Genomic DNA, 18,268 nt, shown 5'->3' with positions numbered 1-18,268 from the left:
CGCATTTGCCCCCCCCCCGCAAGAAATAATGCCAAATTGCAATTGGATGACAAACATCGTTGAAAATTAATACAGGCTTAGTACTTAAGAAGATTGTTTCATTTAATAAATTGTTTACATATTTATCATTTACTTATCTTCTGGTTTATTAAAGACAAGCGTGTAACCACATTTACCGCAATAATGACGGTCTTCCATTGCTGCCATGAAAACGCCAGCACCACATTGCTCACTAGGGCATTCTCGTCTTAAACGATGGATCTTTCCATTCTCATCGACCTAACAAATATAGAGATATATACATTGAACGAGTTATAATAATAAAAACCAATACAAAACAAAAAATTCTATACGTAAATACATACCTTGTAGAATTTGAGCACAGCAAGCTTAACCTTCTTCTTCTTGTGCTTGATTTTTTTCGGAGTTGAATAATTCTTCTTCTTACGTTTCTTTGCACCTCCTCGTAAACGCAGAACCAAGTGCAAAGTAGATTCCTTTTGAATATTATAATCTGACAAAGTTCTGCCATCCTCCAATTGTTTGCCAGCGAAAATTAATCGTTGTTGATCGGGAGGAATTCCTAATAAAAATAAACAAATTTATTTATCTTTTCATTTAAACTCTCTTTCTTTGTTCTACTTAAATATGTGTAGTATTTGTTTTTTTATAATAGATTTAATAACCGGTTGTTACTTACCTTCTTTATCTTGAATTTTAGCTTTAACATTTTCGATAGTGTCGGATCCCTCTACCTCTAGAGTGATAGTTTTCCCTGTGAGTGTTTTAACAAAAATCTGCATGATGACCGTTTCCTAGATTTTGCAAAAATACCAATTTATCAAATTAGTAAATCAATAAATTAACAAAATATACATTTAACCCTTTGATATTATTAATCCGATCAACACAAATAAATTATATTTAATAGTTCAAGTTTTTCTTTCTTATATCATTTTTATATAACAAGTCTCAAAACAGTTATCAATAAGCAATGTTCCATTTATTTCGACCACTATTTACCACTAAAACCATTTATAGGAAAATGACGCAAGCAAATTTATACACCTAATGTGAGAATACCTTAAAAATATACTAAATATACCCAAATGATATACCAAATCTAGGATTGATCCGATGGTATACAACCGTACAATCTCCTCATTCGAACCATTGGCAGTTAAGTTCTATGTATATTAATAAAAAAAAAGAAACAAATATATTTATAAAGATATCTTTATTACAATTGTCATTAGAATAATACACAGGTAAAATATAATTTAAATAAATTAAACCTAATTTATAAAATTAGATTAAACAAGTAATATAGCATTGATACAACCATCATTTTCTGGATTATTTGTGACTTGTGCATATTTACCCCATACAACTTTACCAGATTGCGTTACAAGACCTAATTCTGAGATATTTACTTCGATAATAGTACCTTTAGTTATGACACCTAAATTTGTATACATAGGAGAGCTAGGATTTTTTTTAACATCTATAATCGGTAGACAAAAAGTTGCTTTCAATTCTGGATGCGTAACGTGAGCTTTTTTAAAACGCAATGCCATTGGTCTAATAAATCTTTCAAATTTAGGTGGTTTCCTTGTAAAGTTTTCACCGACAAATGTAACTTTGGTTACCATTCTTTTCCAAGACTTTCGTTTGGTTTTACCACTTCTCATAACTCTAAATACTTCTGATTCTGATTGAGCTTTCACTTTAGGTATCGGTACATCCCATTTTCCAGCTTTTTCCTTTCGTTTTTGTTTAATCATATTAGACAATACTTTAGCTCGTTTGGTAACATCTCTGTCGAGGAGATATACTGGAACAGCTCCATCCGATGGTTTTTCCGTTATTTGTTTAACATTTTTCTCTTCATGAGCTTTGATCTTTTTCTTCATTTGAATCTTTTCATTGCGACGTTCTTTATTAAAGATTTTAGCCTTGATACCACGTAACGAACGAGCACGTTCTGCTCGTTTATGAGGTTCTCGTGCTTCACGTTTTCTTTTTCTTTCTTCATAATCCAAACGTCGTCCATATAACTTTCTGTGTTTCTCGATATATTCATTTTGCGGCATCTTGGTTGTTGAATAGCTTCTTCAAATTTCTGTAAAAAAAATAAAAAAAAAAACAATAAATAAACACTTTATGTAATGAAACTTGTTAATATGATGAATGAAAAAACTGTAATTTTTATTTATGTACCATAAACAATATATATTATAAGATTAAATGTATATCATAGACTTACCTTATAAATTAATTCACAATTATTGCAAACAATCACACTGTATATGAAAATATTTATCTATTGGCTACTATTCTTTAGCATTCAATAGAATGCATTAAGTAAAACATACAGATTTGCAATGTTTGCTCATTTATTAACCTCTTCAGGAACGATTTTTTATAACAAGAAAAATATGACTTCTATTTTTCTTTTTTAAGATTAACATAAGCAGAAATAAATATAAAAGTAATAAAATATTAACCTCTTCTACAATTAACCTAACCTTACCTTTAACAATTAAATTAATATATATATTGCGATATTTGACATTTAGACAATATGCGAGTGGTAATTAATGCATCGAAATTATACATCCCTATTAGAAATTGAACGAAAAAACCTAATTTTCCATTATTTTAGCATCGCAGGCTTGATAGTACGCATATGCGTACATGCCATGTGCTAACGCAAGTTTTAAATCAAATGCATTAATCTGTTTAATATAATTGTTTATGTTAAGAAGGATAACAGTGATTGAGATATCAATCGTTCGGTAATATTAATAATTTTAACAACTAAGTAGATGAGATAAATAAAAAGAAAGTAATTTGAAATATACCTGCAGTTTCAATATCAGACCATGGAAAGGAAGAACATGACAAGATTTTAAAAAAACAATATTTTTATAAGAAGGGAAAACTAGTGTTAAAAATATTGAGCGCGCATCAATCTGTAGCGGTACAACCACAAGTCGCGCCCTCTACAAGTTACTAAAAGGCTAGGGAACTATGCGAACAAAAGTAGTCTGTCCGTAGCCTTCCATGCGTAGAAACGAATCGCGTCGGCTTCGTTGATTGGTGGAGCCATTTTGTTTAATTCTCTTATTTTTTTTTGTATTATTTCTTTTCTTACACGTCCCGGATTTCGGCATCAATTTAATGTAGAGGGTTTCTCTACAGTAAAATAATATTAGTCTGAACTTTCTTTATAGTTTTTATTTCGAGGACGCGACTCGTTTCTACTTTGGTGAACACTCATGAAAGGTTACGGACTACTTTTGTTCGCATGGTTCCCTAGTCTTCTAGTAACTTTTAGAGGGCGCGACCTAATGCCCCTAACTAAAGAAAATCTTTATGGTAGCATATCTATATGGTATCTTATAGTATGGTTTTTCATAAGAAATATTGTGGAGTATGCATAGTGCTCGAGACAACATTTTCATTCTTAACTATAAGAAGAATTTAATGCCTGTTTTGTGCTAATTTTTGTTTAACAAATTTTTTTCAATATCTCTCAAAATATGATTTTATTAATTGATAAAGTGTAATTTTTGTTAAGTGAACGAAGAAATTGTAAAATAATAGGAAATGGCAGAAATAGCGAGTTCGAGCGTGTTTACAAACGATGTCTCTCCATCGCCTAGTTCATCCGATCTTTTACAACAAGCAATCCAACAAGCTGTTGACGATGATGAAGATAATTTCGTAGCATTTTTAGAAAACGATGAAAGTGATTGCCAAATGATTCATCTAACTCCGGAACAGGCAAAGTCATTAGGTATAACTTTTGAAATAACTGAAAATCAAGAGGTTATGTATAAACATAGTGATGCTAACGATATTCTCGATACAAGCAACATTACGGAAAATAATCATTGTAAAACGGATGATGTTAGCTCAGTTTCTCCCGAAGAAACTGCATTTCCAGAGGAAGATTTCAATTTTGAAACGAGTCAAGTAGAAAATGTTGAAGAAATTAATGATATTGCTAAGACTGATTGCATGGACTACTCAGAATGGCCAATTCATGAAGATGCACAAAGTTATAAATTGCAGAGTGTTGCAGATAGTTTGACTTCAGGAAATATATGTTTACAGCCTATTAATTCGCAGTCGCAAACATTGGAAATACAACAAAACACTTCGCATACGCAAAAAATAGTTGTAGAACAGCCAAAGATACATGCAATAATGACGGACATTGGTCAAATTAAAACTAAAGATAATTCATGTTATGTAGTAGAAGATGACTCGGTACAAAATCAATCAATAAATAAAGTGTCCAGTTCTCAAGCACAAATAATACAAAAATTACCAATAATTTTGCCATCTTCTCAATTCTTTTTAAAACCAGCGCAAACAATATTGAAACCGGCAAAAAATGTTAAATTAATACAAAATATAAATAAATTTGTAAATACTAATATAAATTCTGTCAATCAATTGCCAACGATCAATATTAGTTCAAATTCTAATTCTGTGTTACTTTCCAAGGCAACGTTGATCAATACCTTATCGCCACAAATAATAAAAGCAACTCCTATTACGACTCAATTTTTGAACACAAATAATGTATCTGCACAGCTGTTGAATACATCTCACATTATAACAGGAAACTGCGAAATAGGAAATCAAACAAGCACTTCTCAGATCGCAAATACTGTGGTAAATAGTGCTCCTGTATTATCACAAAATGCAACGACTTCACAGATACGATTGTCACCGGCGATAAAAGCTACATCATCATCGTTACAAAAAAATAATATATCTCAGCTTTTAGCGCCAATGATCAAAAATGCTGCTACTATAACTAAAACAGTAGCAAAACCTGCACAAGTTATTAGTAATGCGACAATATCTACGGAACTTAAACCAATTCAAATTAACTCAAAATTAATTAAGGCCTCTTCCTTAACGGGAAAAAAGAGTTTAATAACGCCTATGACGAAGATTATAACGCAAACAAATTCTCCGGTTATATTTAGAACAGCATCGATTGCTAAAACACAAGATTCTAAAACAACGTCTAATTCAACCTCTATATTAAAACCAACACAAACATTATCAACACCTATATCTATCTTGAAACCACAAACTAAAGCAGCCTTACATAATTATACTAAAAATCAAACAGTTACAATAAACCCTAGTAATATTATTAATAACATAACAAATTTCTTAAAAACAACACCAATTATACAACAGAATGGTTCATCTGACAAAACTGAATCTTTCCAAAATGGTTTTTTAAAGCAAAAGATTGTAAATGCTCCATCTGTAAATGGAGCATGTTCGAAGATCAATAAAAAATCTAAAGGAATACCTTCTACAAAATCTACAAATCCAGAAACGATAGATACATCTAAACCATTGGGATCTAGTGAAAATCCTATACAAATAGTACAACAAGGTCATCATTTTCGTAGGTACTGTTAACAAATTATTATACATTTACTATCATTATTTTTACATAATTGTTGTAACTTTACGCGTATATGCAACGCATATATGTAGTTTGTTATATAAATATATTGTATTGTTTTCTATGTCTTACATTTGATTTTAGCACACAACAGCTTTCGCCGAATTGTTTGAAAAAAATCTTTAACATAATAAATCAACGTAATCAACTTGAAGAAACGTCTATGTCTGATAAGAAAATTGTGTATAGGTCAGTTATGAATAAGGATAAGTAAGTAGCGAATAGTGAATAAAAATATGAGTATTTCAATATCTACAAATAAATGAAAATTTATGTATTTTTATACAGAGTATTATTACCAGAAGAATTAGCTTCAAATTTGAATAATCCTGGAACGTTAATCAAAAATCGTGGTGGCAAACGAGGACGACCAAAAAAGAATGCCATTAGGCCTTCTTTGATCCCATCAAAAACAGCAACAATTCCTGAGGAAGAACAAGTTGAATTGAAGGTAATTATTATTATTATTATTTTTTTTTTTTTTTGAAAGTACACAAAATACGTATAATTTAAAAAAAAAAAGATGATTTATAAATAATATATTAAAATAATAATAATAGGATGACAAAAAAAAAGGAATAGCCAGAACACGTTCTGGTAGGGTTACAAGACCTCCGAGACATATGGTACGAGATTACAAACATTTACATCATTCAGATTTCTTACAACCTGACTTGGATGATTCGGACGGCGGTTACAGTGACTATAATACAAACAATGACAAGATTGAAGATGAGGAATCACCTAAAGAACTTCTCACAGGTTTGGAAATACCAAAGAGAAAAATATCTGATCATTTTCGATGTCCTACGTGTATGAAAGTATATTTGGGAAGGACACGTATGGCAAGGCATTTTGAATTGCATCCGGATCATGGTAGTCCTGAACAGTTACCACCGCCTACACCTGATCCCGAACTCAAGCAATCCAGCAATCAAGATCCCTTAAAACGTAAGGGCAAAAAAAGGGGACCATGGGCTTATGTTACACCCGAAGCTAAATCAGAGCGACGTAAAGTAAAGCTAAAAGAAGCAATATCGGTATGTGAAGATACTGAAATAATAAACATAGCCGCAAAGCCAGTACTTAATGCACAATCTCTATACGATTTATTAGTTTTAAAATCAGATAACAATGTTAGAAATTTTGTACAAGAGGTCAAACAATTGATGGATAAAATAAGAGAGAAAGCCGGTGAAATGTTATCTTTAGTAAATAATGATAAAGAATCCGATGAAAATTTAATAGATATTAAAGAAGAATTACTTTGCAATGCCTTGGGTATTAATCCTGGATTATATAAAATCAATAATGATGCACTGAATCATGATGAGGAAACTTCGTACCTAAATCAAGAACCACCAGCAAAAATCATGAAAATGTCCAATTGTGAAGAATCTAAAGAAAATAATGAAGAAAGAATGTCTAGTGGAATTTCAGAAAGTTCAGATCTTAGTATACCAGAATTTATGAATGAAAGAAGAACTGACTCTGCATCAAATTCAAGGTGTCCAGAAGTATTATCCGCATTAACATTAATGAGAAAAAATCCAACTGTTGATAACAGTAAAGCTAATGACGTTTCGTCACTTTTCATTTCAAATTCTGAAATTTCCAATCATATTTCCGAAAATTCCGGATTCCAAAAATTACATGCAAACCAAGTTCCCAAATTTTCAAATTCAGAATCTCATAAAGACAATTTTTCAAAGTTAACTGATAATTTAGGATCGTCAAGTCATTCGGAAATTTTTGACAAAATAGAAAGCAATTACGATCAATCGAAATTGGAAAATATGGATGATGAAGGTTTTATAAAATTAGGATCAGTGGAACAAGACTTAATGAAGCTTGAAAATGGCTCTTTGGGATCATACGAAAAGCAAGATATTCAAAGTAACTTGAATAATATTCAAGAAAGATCTCAGGCCTTTGTTAAAGGATTTCAAAAATTGGTTTCTAAAATAGAATCTATAAGTACGTTGGAATTAAATAATGCTAAATCGCAAAGTTCTACATTGGATACAAATCCATGTAAAATATTACCAACAACTTCGATTTGTAAAGTTTCAGAAAATACTTCTGTCTTGCAAGATACAGTACCAATTATTTCTAATAATTATGATACTACTAATATATTTGATAGTACAGACAATCTGGAAATGTCAAAAGTAAGTCAATATGATCATATAGCGCATTTAGATATTTTGAATAGCAGCAGCGAAATAGATAAAAATCTTTTGATCGACGATAAATTAGTCGAACAATTAAATTTGGTTGATCAAACCAATTTAGTCGATGAATTGGTATCAGAACGATTAAAAAATATTATGCCTGATAATATCTTAGAAGATTTTGCAGTACTAGGGGAAGAATTTAATAGAAATTCTAGAAGTTGATTTTTAGATAATTACGCGAATAAAAGTATTATATTAATTAAAATTACTTGTGCAGTGTATAATAATGTTAGACATGCAGTACTACAACAACTATTTGAATTTTTATACGAAACAAATGTATTTTTGAGATGGATTGCTACATGTTTTTCTTTCTACAAAACTTTATATATGAATTTGCATTAGTTCAAAGTAGAATGAAACCCCTTATTAGGTAATTCATTATATATATATATATAAATATATATATATATATATATTTTTTTTTTTTTTTTTTTTTTTTTTTTTTTTATAGACAATTGTAAAAATGTACAATATTATTCAGTGTCTAACGTACATGTAAATATAATTCGTAGATATACATAGTTATTAACAAAAATATTCTCATGTATATTAAACGGACATCCTAAAGTTATTTTTTTGGATCACACAATGTATAAAAAAATGGTTGCTGCTATTAATTCAAATGTAAAACATAATTCCTTTGAATAGCTTTGAATTTTATCTATAATAGTACATTCAACTTTTTATCTATATTGAAGTGCAAATATTTCTTTCATACAAAAGAAAGAAAGAAACAAAAAATAATAGAAGAATCAATTAATTAATATGTACATTTCATTTTTATATAAGCAATAATAAGTTTGTTATAATATAATTAGACTAAAAATATGTTATAGACACAATTTACTTTTTATTTTAATGTAATATTAATTATTGTAATATTTTTATGTCGTTTTGATCTATTTTTAGAATTTTTTTTTTTTTCTTTTTTTCATGATATTCTTTGCCATAAATTTTTCCAATTATAGAAATGAGGAAGTTTGATTTTTCAACTAAAATTATCTATAAATATCGAAATAGAATAATAATAATAATAATAAGAAGAAGAAGTAGTAGAATAACAATAAAATAAGAAACTTTTCAAACAAATTGTAACATTCAAGCAAAGGAGAAATTCGTTTTTTCTTTTCTTATTGCTGACTGCATAAAATAATATTTTCCATATGTATTTATCTGTAAATATGTATTCTACATTTTTTTTTTTATATTATACGAAGTAAAATATTAACAATAAGTCGTGAGATGTATATGTAATTATGTGTATGACTGTTATTCTAACTAGTGCTATGACATAAGACAATGCTTAAATAATTATGTATAAGATTTATACTTCTTCCTCATATACATATATAAAAGTGTTTCATTGTTAAACATCTATATTTGAAAAGTTATATATATATCTATATATATATACACACACATAAAATTATTATGTTTGATTTGTTAATTATCTTTTGGATAAAATGGAAACATATAGATCAGTATTTTTTCAGTGATATTTCAACAGATAATTATCATTTTATTTATAATATTTTCAAAATAAAGATGTGAAGTAATGATTCACTTTGTTCAAGCGCATTAGCAAAGATTTAGCAACACATCCATTAATTTATATTTTTACTTATATCTATTTGTTATGATCTCAGGAACTACTTATATATATATATACATAAATAACATATTCTCAATTATGTTACGAAATTTATGCAAAGATATCTGTATATATATGTATATAAACAAAAAAAAGCAAAAAAAGAAAGAAAAGTAAACGAGTGGAAAAAAAAATAAAAGAGGACTTTTTTTTTCTTATTAACACTGTATATTGTTATTATATAACCCTTTTTTAAAGCAAAAAAAAGAAAACAAATCAATCAAAATCGGAAATCATGCATTACATATATATATATATCTAACATACTTACTGTAGTTATCTATGTCCAGTTTCTGTGAGCATTGCTTCTAATAATATTGTTACATTTTTTGATAACAAAGGTTGATATATCCACGTGGAGAGGTATAACATTTTTTGTGATTCTGTACGACAATGAGCAATATTTTCCAAAACTTCATATTTCATTCGCATTTCATTGCTATAATTAGTATGTATCATTTCCACTGTACGACCTATAAGATATTATTTCATTCTAATTAATAATGTACATCAACAATAAGTACGTAGGTTTGAAACTTAAATAGTGGCAACTATATTTATTCACAACTGATACAAAAGAGTTACATGTGTTTGCGCTTGTTACTGTCCCTCAAAGTAATCACCAGGGTTGTGTAGAACCCTTTGTCAGCAATGTGGAAGGTGTAGTATACTGTTAGCAGAGCCTGTTCTCTGTTGATGGTGCGAATGGAGTGGGGTCTACTGCCATGTCTCATCCAGTGTTACAATACGGCGTAAGAAAGCTTCTCCTTCCATCCATTTCTGCATTTCCATCAATTTATGCGGATCCCATCATGGTATTCGTTTCAGAACTGTTCCAGAGATTCGACAGGCAGTAGACCACTCGATTCGCACCATCAACAGAGAACAGGCTCTGTTGACGATATACTACGTCTTTCAAATCGGGCAATGGGTTCTACACAATGTTGGTGACTACTTTAAAGGATAGTAACAGGTGCAAGCATGTAACTCTTTTGTATCAGTTGTGAATAAATAGTTGTCACTATTTAAGTTCCAACCCTACGTATTTAAAAGTTATGCTTATACCAAATTCAGATATTGGCCAAGTTGTAAATAATTTCGTTGTAGTTTTATCCAATGTTATTAGAGCATTTATCTGATGTACTATTTGTTCCAAATTTTTTACTGAATTATCCTATAACATATGAAATAAATGTGATAATTATTATTATATATGAATATATGTCTACCAACAAGTTCTGTCTATTTTGACAAAATACCGGTTCAATTTTTCGTCTTTAGGGATAAAACATTTTGTTAAAAAATTGAAAAATTGTCAATTGAAGTGATAAGAAAATATGAAAATTTATGACTTTTGTATTATTCTAAAAATGGGACAGAACTTTCCAATAGATCTAATATAATTTAATTAAATTATACCAAGGTATGGCAAAGTTCCTCAAGATTATCACAGTAATCTTGTAATTGAATGGTATAATTTCCATTGGATTTTTCTTGTATTATAGCTTTTAAGATGTTCACTCCTTCAAGAGTATTATTATTCCATTGTTGAATAATCCCATGAACATTAGCTGCTAAATCTCGCAAATGACGAACAGTTCCAGTTAAATTCTTTCCTCTTAACGATTTTGAAAATGATGATACTGTTACAAATAATAACATTAGTTTATTAAGAAATAATTGTTTACAATACAATAAACTATAAATGTTAAGTTATATACGAATAGAAATGATATTTTGTAAATAGTTTTTATATAAAAGAATCAAACGTCTTACTAGGAGTGAGAGGTTGTACTGTTCCCTTTATTGCGCATTTATCATTTATATCCATAGTGTCATGTAATAGTAAGATGCTAAAAACCCTTTAAAGATTTATTATGACATATTTAAGAAACATAAAAAGAATTCAGTTACATTTCATTATATTCTAACCATGTTTCTTTTTTTTAGTAGTTTTGTTACAGTCAAGTTTCGTAACAGTGTTGCCATCTACAGAATTTAAAAGGTTATTTTGGTTATGTTCACATATAATCGTTATTCGATTAAAAATCAGTTCTAAGTATCTTGGAAAAGATAAAAATTGTAAAAAAAAAAAATACTTTAGATTGTGTTTTAAAAAGTAGATGAAAATAAATATATTAATATATAATTAATAAAGTTTTTCTGTCCAAATTACATAGATAGAAGATTCAAAGAATTTCAAATATTACCCGCGCGTTATGGTCCAAAGGAAAATTGCGAGTTTTCAGGCCTGTACAAATTTTACTTCTGAAACAGTGAACTCCTAAAAGTTACAAGTGCTGAGACTGTGATGATAAGTGGAAGGAATTAAAAAAAAAATAGAAAATAGAACTGTCGTATTAAATGCACTTACCATTTATTAGTTTACTTTACGTATATTCAAAGCTTATTCGTGGTTTTAATCTTTAATGGCGATAGTACGATACTAAGTAAGTCATTCATTATACATTTCTATCTATACATTTTAAATTGCAGTCATAATAATGATAGTTTTGTTAGTTTAACAACAGATGACGATTGGTATACCTAATTCTATTCGCATTGTTTTGAAATTGGTGATAATTCTTCAAAAAAATCTTCATTATTCTGACACGACACATATGTATGTCGAATTTAGGTTATGAGAGCTCGTTGCTGGAATTTTGAACATTTTCAATTTTTGTATTTTATTAAGAATCATAGAATAATATTTGTGCAATGATTATTGATACAATAATTAGATTGATGTAACATTCGATTTTTTTTTTATAAATTTATGTAAATAATCATTAAAATAGTTTTTACTTGTACCTTTGTTATACTAAAATTTGATCTGTCAATGTTTTAGGAAATAGAGAGCAGTGAGTAAGATGCAAACAATAAAGTGTGTTGTGGTCGGAGACGGAGCTGTGGGAAAAACATGTCTTTTAATTTCATATACAACTAATAAGTTTCCTTCGGAATATGTGCCTACTGTTTTTGACAACTATGCTGTAACGGTAATGATAGGTGGTGATCCATATACGTTAGGATTATTTGATACCGCTGGTAAGGGCAATGAGAATAGCATTATTAGTTAAATCTTACAAGTAAATTACTTGCATAGATTAAATATACGTTGCATTATAATTATATCACAGGTCAGGAAGATTATGATAGACTAAGACCTTTAAGTTATCCGCAAACAGATGTATTTCTTGTCTGTTTCTCAGTTGTTTCACCATCGTCTTTTGAAAATGTTAAAGAAAAGGTAACTGCTGTAACATTTGTAGTTGCGTATTGAATAACACATATGATATTTAAAATATTTCATTTCAATGATCGTTTTAGTGGGTTCCAGAAATAACTCATCATTGTCAGAGGACTCCATTTCTCTTAGTTGGTACTCAAATTGATTTACGAGATGACGTTGCTACTATAGAGAAACTTGCAAAAAATAAGCAGAAACCAATTTCAGCGGAACAAGGAGAGAAACTTGCAAAAGAGCTGAAAGCTGTGAAATATGTAGAATGTAGTGCTCTGACACAGGTATATATTATTTTTGCAAATAAGTTGAATTTAAATTATTTCAGTTTTTCTATTTAGTATCTTCTATTGATCTTTTTAAATGTTCATTTTAGAAAGGTTTAAAAAATGTATTCGACGAAGCTATATTGGCGGCATTAGAGCCTCCAGAACCGGTGAAGAAAAGAAGGTGTATGCTTTTGTAAAGCATTTTACTGATTTTGCAATACATTGTCCCTGACTACGAAGTAACAACATTAAAATGTATCAGGTGATTATCTCCTCCATAGTAGATTAACGATAGGAGGAAATTACGTCTGTACGAATGTTAAGATATAAAAAAAGAAGTATTCATTGAAGGGACGTATTAGAAGCCGCTTATATCAGCGCAACAACTGCGGTTTGCCTATGCGTTTCCTGTATTTGATTTATTTTTATCTGTGTATACATTCCATACCAAATTCTTATATCTCTTGGCCTTATTATTATTTTAATTTAAAAAAAATTCTTTTTTTTTTTAAACATTTCTTAAATAAGGTTAATAATAGCATTAATTTTGACAAGATCAAATAATCCTGATTGATATGCATAGCCCAAAGGAATATATTTTCTTTTCTTTTTTGCTTTTAATTTGGAAACAACAAAATAATATATCTACATATTTGAATATTCTCAATTTTTGGAAAAGAAAAGTTTCATACAAATTATTCAAAGATATTATATACTATTTTTGTTTGTTTTATCTTTACGATTAATGAATTGGTGCTATCAAGCTAAAGTATTGGTTAAAAGTGCAAAGTATTATACAAAATCATAACTTTTTCAATTTATTATAAAAACCATTCATATGGTATTACTCATTCGACAACATGTTGAAACTCAATAGTTTGTTTTATTAAAGATTAACGACGGTATTTAAAGTTTTATAAAGAGTTTGTAAGATATCTATTGGCATAGCATAAGGGAATCGCAGCATCAATTAATTGGACTAATGTCAGATAGTTTAAAGAATTAGCTTATGCTATAACATTAAAAGGAGAAAGGAGATACTAAGAGACGCTTCGATTCTCTTGTATATAAGTACGTCATTAAAATATATATATTATATATATGTCACGTATTAAAAAAAAAAACAAAAACAAAAACAAAATATGCAAACAAACGATAACATCAAAAAAAAAATTGTTCTAGACGATTCGCGTATGGCAGCTAAATTCGGTCGCCAAACCTTCTCCAACTCTCGGACAATTTAATTGCATTTGAGCGATGCAAACGTATTTTTTAGTATATTGAAGAGTATTGTTATGTGTTATCATATAAATAAGCGAGGACAGAAAATTGACAGCACTCTTACATTATAAGATTAATGATACTTTATCAATCAGATATATATATATATGAATCGTACACATGTCTAAGATATTAGTGAAATGTGTACATTTTTGACTATAAATCATACTTACATCTTTTTCCATCATTTTTCATTGTTTTTCATCATTTTTTTAAACTTTACGTACTGCGTACATTAACGCAATGGATAGATAAAGAATGACATAATTCTAAACGATGGGTATATATACGATGATCGGTTATCATTAAAAGGCGAGGTATGTTAATCATTCCTATTCGAAGGAATATCGGCTATCTTATTAAAATCGTATGGTAAGTCACGAATAAACACACATTAAGTTATTAATTTTTAAAACAAGTATTACGTGAAAAATCTTTTAACAACTTTTACACTATGAACTAACAGTTGGAAATAATTGCATTTATTATTAGCACTGTATACTGTGTCGAAATATGTACACATTCGTATTAAAAGAAAAAAGAAAAGAAAAGAAAAGAAAAAAAAAACTATTCGCATAAATATATTTATACCATGTAACATGAACTTTTATTTACTATTATCCTGCAATTGATGAAGGTTGCAAATATACAGTTAATATTGAAATAATACTTCCAAAACAAATAATCTTGTAATATGTTGAAATATAAATTAATGAAGCTAAGGGTGGTGTGCTGTGGCCATTTCAAAATGAGCCTTCATTGAAGAATATGGTTTTAGATTATTAGGAGGATAGAGATAAGTTCATCGAAAGATTAGAGATTTTGCGAATTAGTTTAGAAAGCAGGTATCGTAGGTATCTGTATTTTATCATAGGATAGTCTATTATTCTTTTTCGTTTGGGAAGGTCCTTCAGGATTACTCCGGAAGCCAATAGGTAGATATATCTATGATGGAGCGACGTATCGACTGTGGACCGTAAAAGCGTACGTTTACGGTCACGATTCACGTGGGAATCCTACGAGGATTTATTCCTTTTTTATCGTACGGATCGCGTTCAGTATATCTCGGGTCATTACAATTAAATCTACTATCAGCTTCAAACTACCCTATACGTTTTTCCCTCTTTTCCTCGCTCTCTCTCTCTCTTTCTCTCTTTTTTGTTCCCTTCCTTCCTCCCCCTAACTCAGTGGTTCTTAATCAGTGTTCCGCCAATTTGCTACAAAATATTTCGCGAAATTATGAAAACGAAAAGCATCGATCGATGGTCCAGTTGCCAATTATAAATGTGACACTATGCTTCTGTTTCAAACACAAACAAGATTCAATTTTTGTTGTTAGTTTTATGATCTTACAATTAATGAATTTAGTCTTTAGAAAATTTTCTTTACAATCAAAAGTATTCCGTGACTTAATGTTACGGCTAAGGGCTTAACGTTAGCTTAACATTTTTGTAATTAATCATTTTCTGTAGCTTAAAGCTTATAAGTGATAACTCGAATACAAGAGTAGTAAAGTTTCATCTTTGCCGGAAAGGTAAGTTTCGGTTGGAAAATAACATATGTAAGATGGAAAAAAGTAAGATTGCGAAGGTAGGAGCAGTGGCAAATGATGGGTATGGACGATAGTGATTTGATTCTCGGTCTTTCATTGGTATGATCGTACCTCTCTTGTTTCTCTCGTTCTCTTTGGAATGGTCAAAGGAGAAGGAGGAGAAGGAGTCATTGGAGAGGTTCGGACTTGGAGGGTTTGTAATCCCCTCGACGAACCGGCACGTGCGAGCGGAAATGCAGGCTGCCGAGAAAACGTAGAAAGACGGGAGGCATCCATTTGACGATCTCGATGGGATATCGCCGGACGTGGATCGCCCACGATCGTTCTCCGAGATCATCGTCCACCTTACCGATTGTGAGTCTTATTTTCTTTCTCTCTCGGCACCCTACTCTGTGGTTATTTCAATTAGGTGGAATCGCGTATCGGACGAGAGGAGTCACGGACGGACTGCGAGGAGCACGGACGCATCGTGAACGTGCCTCCTCTACTCCCTTGACATTATCACTAATCATTTTCGAATCGATGACCGCGTGTGTGCGCCCCTAACAGAAATAGAAGAAGGGGAAACGTCCGATTATTTACGGAGTTATTAAAGTCGGTTCTTTTACCTTGGAATTACATGCAAGAATCGTAGTACTATCAAACTCAAAACAAGAGATGCTCTTTTCAAATTATTTATCTATATAAACTAACTTTAATAAATAAATTCTAAGATCGATGACAACGTATATGGGCCCTTTTTACCGTGCGCCCTAGATTTCTTTCTTTCTCTCTCTCTCTTTTTTTCTTTTATTATATCTTTTTCTCTAGTCATAGTAAAACAAGACCCACAAGTAGCCAGGTGACGGCGATGGGAGCGGTAGGGGGTCCGTAAAGGCACGTTGACACAAGTCATTTTTACGCGGGTATTCGAAGTGAGCTCGATGGGCGGCCAGGTTCCGTCTTCTCGGTTGCTTTATGCCGACTTTCCTATCGGTAGAAACAGCAGCACGATATCTCTGAGTAATGGCGCGAGATCCGTGCCGTAGTTGCCGAGGGGGTTGCCGAGGGGGTGTCCCCCATTCTCTTCTCATTCTTCTCGAATAGGATTTTCAAGTGAGGAAGAGAGAGAGAGAGAGAAAGAAAGAAAGAGAAAGAGAGATAGGGATCGATGGGCCGAGGTGATTTTAGTCACCCGTCGCGATGTCCCTTTTTCTACGTGCCACCCTGATGAAATTCTACATCCGTAGTTATATCTATTCCGCAGAGTTTAGATCTATCTCTCTGAGATAGATTCGATCGTTTAAATTTCTTCATTTTTTTTTTCTTTTTTATAAAAAATGTATTACTTTAATTATTGAAGAAAGAATTTTTTGTTGTTTTTTTTTTTTTTTTTTGTGATAATTAAAAAGGAGGCATATGGTTGGTAGGTACATGCACGCGTCCTCCTACAACACCGGTTTTTATAACGACTATTAAAGATTTAATGAACTACAGTACCACCATAATTTCACCTTGTCGCGTTGCCTAATTAATATAGAATTCGAGCTCTAACTGGATGAGGATATATATTCGCGCGGCGTACAGTTATCGTGATAAAATCGGCTATAACCTTTCCGTTATGATTGATTTTATGACTCCATTGGTTTCCGTAGCATCGACTTTTTCTTGCCTCTTTTGTACCTCGCGAGAAATGATGAGATCGACGTGAAGGAAGAGTATCTCGATTAAACGTTTTAGCGGTCAAATTTTTTATTATTATTATTTTTTTTTTATTTCTCTTATATTTCTCTTATCCTTATTTACTTGTTTTTTTTTTTTTTTTTTTTTTTTTTTTTTTTAACTAACAATCAGATATAAAAGTAGATTTCTAAATTTGATGATGAGATCGCTCGCTTATGAATTATACATTGTTAACGCGTCGCTTAAATATATAAACGAACATATATATATATATATAAAATGTGATATCATATACGTGCAAATACTCGCTAGAAGATGCGAACTGCGTGTAATTATTCTTACACACGCGAATCTCGTTGGATCGCGTGCCAATTCGTTGTGTGAACAGGCACTCGTGCGTAAAGTGTAAGATAGAGCTTTAATGTGGAAAATATTTCTCTCCTTTTTCATTAAATACGATCTGTTTCTGTTGATGGAAAACAACGAACGACAAAATTCTACACTGAGGAAGGAGATTCAGTATGAGAGGAATGGAATTGAAGAAAGTAGGATAGAAGAGAAGTATTTTTTTGAAATGTATGCATAAGGAATAAATTTATAAATGAATTTGTTTTTGTACTTCTTGAAAAATGACAATAGATATTTATAAGTTCGGATAGATAGATAGTAATGAATTATCTTTTATTCATGAATTTATTTCATTCGTTGTATTTGATGATGCAAATGATTAACATGAATTAGTTGAAATTTGACAAATTTTGTATTTTAATCCACACAAAGGCGAATCGTTTGTATACTAGTTTCACGTTAGTCATAGAAAATAACGTGAGATAGGTAACAGGAATATAGGAAAGATCGAAAGA

General features: G+C 30.6%; 5 protein-coding genes across 9 annotated transcripts; 2 read left to right on the top strand and 3 right to left on the bottom strand.

Annotated features, from left to right (window-relative positions):
- Positions 1 to 81: 81 nt before the first annotated feature.
- Positions 82 to 2,884, bottom strand: LOC107064594 (ribosomal protein S27A). Its single transcript, XM_015317429.2, has 4 exons — positions 2,865 to 2,884; positions 701 to 815; positions 366 to 583; positions 82 to 279 (listed from the first exon to the last, which is right to left on the bottom strand). Exons 2-4 carry the CDS (start codon positions 801 to 803, stop codon positions 130 to 132), a joined length of 471 nt encoding a protein of 156 aa, XP_015172915.1. The 5' UTR covers positions 804 to 815; positions 2,865 to 2,884; the 3' UTR covers positions 82 to 129.
- Positions 702 to 11,388, bottom strand: LOC107064465 (cyclin-dependent kinase 2-interacting protein-like). Of its 3 annotated transcripts, none has more exons than XM_089173669.1 (5): positions 11,174 to 11,388; positions 10,817 to 11,040; positions 10,463 to 10,571; positions 9,669 to 9,870; positions 702 to 815 (listed from the first exon to the last, which is right to left on the bottom strand). In XM_089173669.1, exons 1-4 carry the CDS (start codon positions 11,226 to 11,228, stop codon positions 9,674 to 9,676), a joined length of 585 nt encoding a protein of 194 aa, XP_089029795.1. In that variant the 5' UTR covers positions 11,229 to 11,388; the 3' UTR covers positions 702 to 815; positions 9,669 to 9,673. The 3 variants fall into 3 exon arrangements, with proteins under 3 accessions (XP_089029795.1, XP_089029794.1, XP_089029797.1); XM_089173668.1 differs by lacking the exon at positions 702 to 815 and adding an exon at positions 5,760 to 5,931 and having other exon boundaries at positions 11,174 to 11,387; XM_089173671.1 differs by lacking the exon at positions 702 to 815 and adding an exon at positions 8,223 to 8,919.
- Positions 1,221 to 2,093, bottom strand: Ip259 (NSA2 ribosome biogenesis factor-like IP259). Its single transcript, XM_015317428.2, has one exon. The coding sequence runs from the start codon at positions 2,091 to 2,093 to the stop codon at positions 1,314 to 1,316; it is 780 nt and encodes a 259-aa protein (XP_015172914.1). The 3' UTR covers positions 1,221 to 1,313.
- LOC107064591 (uncharacterized) lies at positions 3,159 to 8,023 on the top strand. Of its 2 annotated transcripts, none has more exons than XM_015317423.2 (4): positions 3,159 to 5,450; positions 5,591 to 5,695; positions 5,795 to 5,957; positions 6,067 to 8,023. In XM_015317423.2, exons 1-4 carry the CDS (start codon positions 3,613 to 3,615, stop codon positions 7,903 to 7,905), a joined length of 3,945 nt encoding a protein of 1,314 aa, XP_015172909.2. In that variant the 5' UTR covers positions 3,159 to 3,612; the 3' UTR covers positions 7,906 to 8,023. The 2 variants fall into 2 exon arrangements, with proteins under 2 accessions (XP_015172909.2, XP_089029786.1); XM_089173660.1 differs by having other exon boundaries at positions 5,591 to 5,716.
- A 149-nt stretch (positions 11,389 to 11,537) lies between the features above and the next one.
- Positions 11,538 to 14,380, top strand: LOC107064590 (cdc42 homolog). 2 transcript variants are annotated; one of them, XR_001475505.2, is made up of 6 exons: positions 11,538 to 11,847; positions 12,246 to 12,445; positions 12,538 to 12,647; positions 12,728 to 12,925; positions 13,018 to 13,172; positions 14,093 to 14,380. XR_001475505.2 is itself a non-coding variant. In XM_015317422.2 (5 exons), exons 2-5 carry the CDS (start codon positions 12,268 to 12,270, stop codon positions 13,105 to 13,107), a joined length of 576 nt encoding a protein of 191 aa, XP_015172908.1. In that variant the 5' UTR covers positions 11,539 to 11,847; positions 12,246 to 12,267; the 3' UTR covers positions 13,108 to 14,051. The 2 variants fall into 2 exon arrangements, 1 of the variants encoding a protein (XP_015172908.1); XM_015317422.2 differs by lacking the exon at positions 14,093 to 14,380 and having other exon boundaries at positions 11,539 to 11,847; positions 13,018 to 14,051.
- Positions 14,381 to 18,268: the final 3,888 nt, after the last annotated feature.

The sequence above is a fragment of the Polistes dominula genome, unplaced genomic scaffold (assembly GCF_049000335.1).
Source record: "Polistes dominula isolate Pdom_NZ unplaced genomic scaffold, Pdom_raw_medaka contig_33, whole genome shotgun sequence".
Classification (NCBI taxonomy): domain Eukaryota; kingdom Metazoa; phylum Arthropoda; class Insecta; order Hymenoptera; family Vespidae; genus Polistes; species Polistes dominula.
This window is presented reverse-complemented; position numbering and strand designations above follow the sequence as displayed.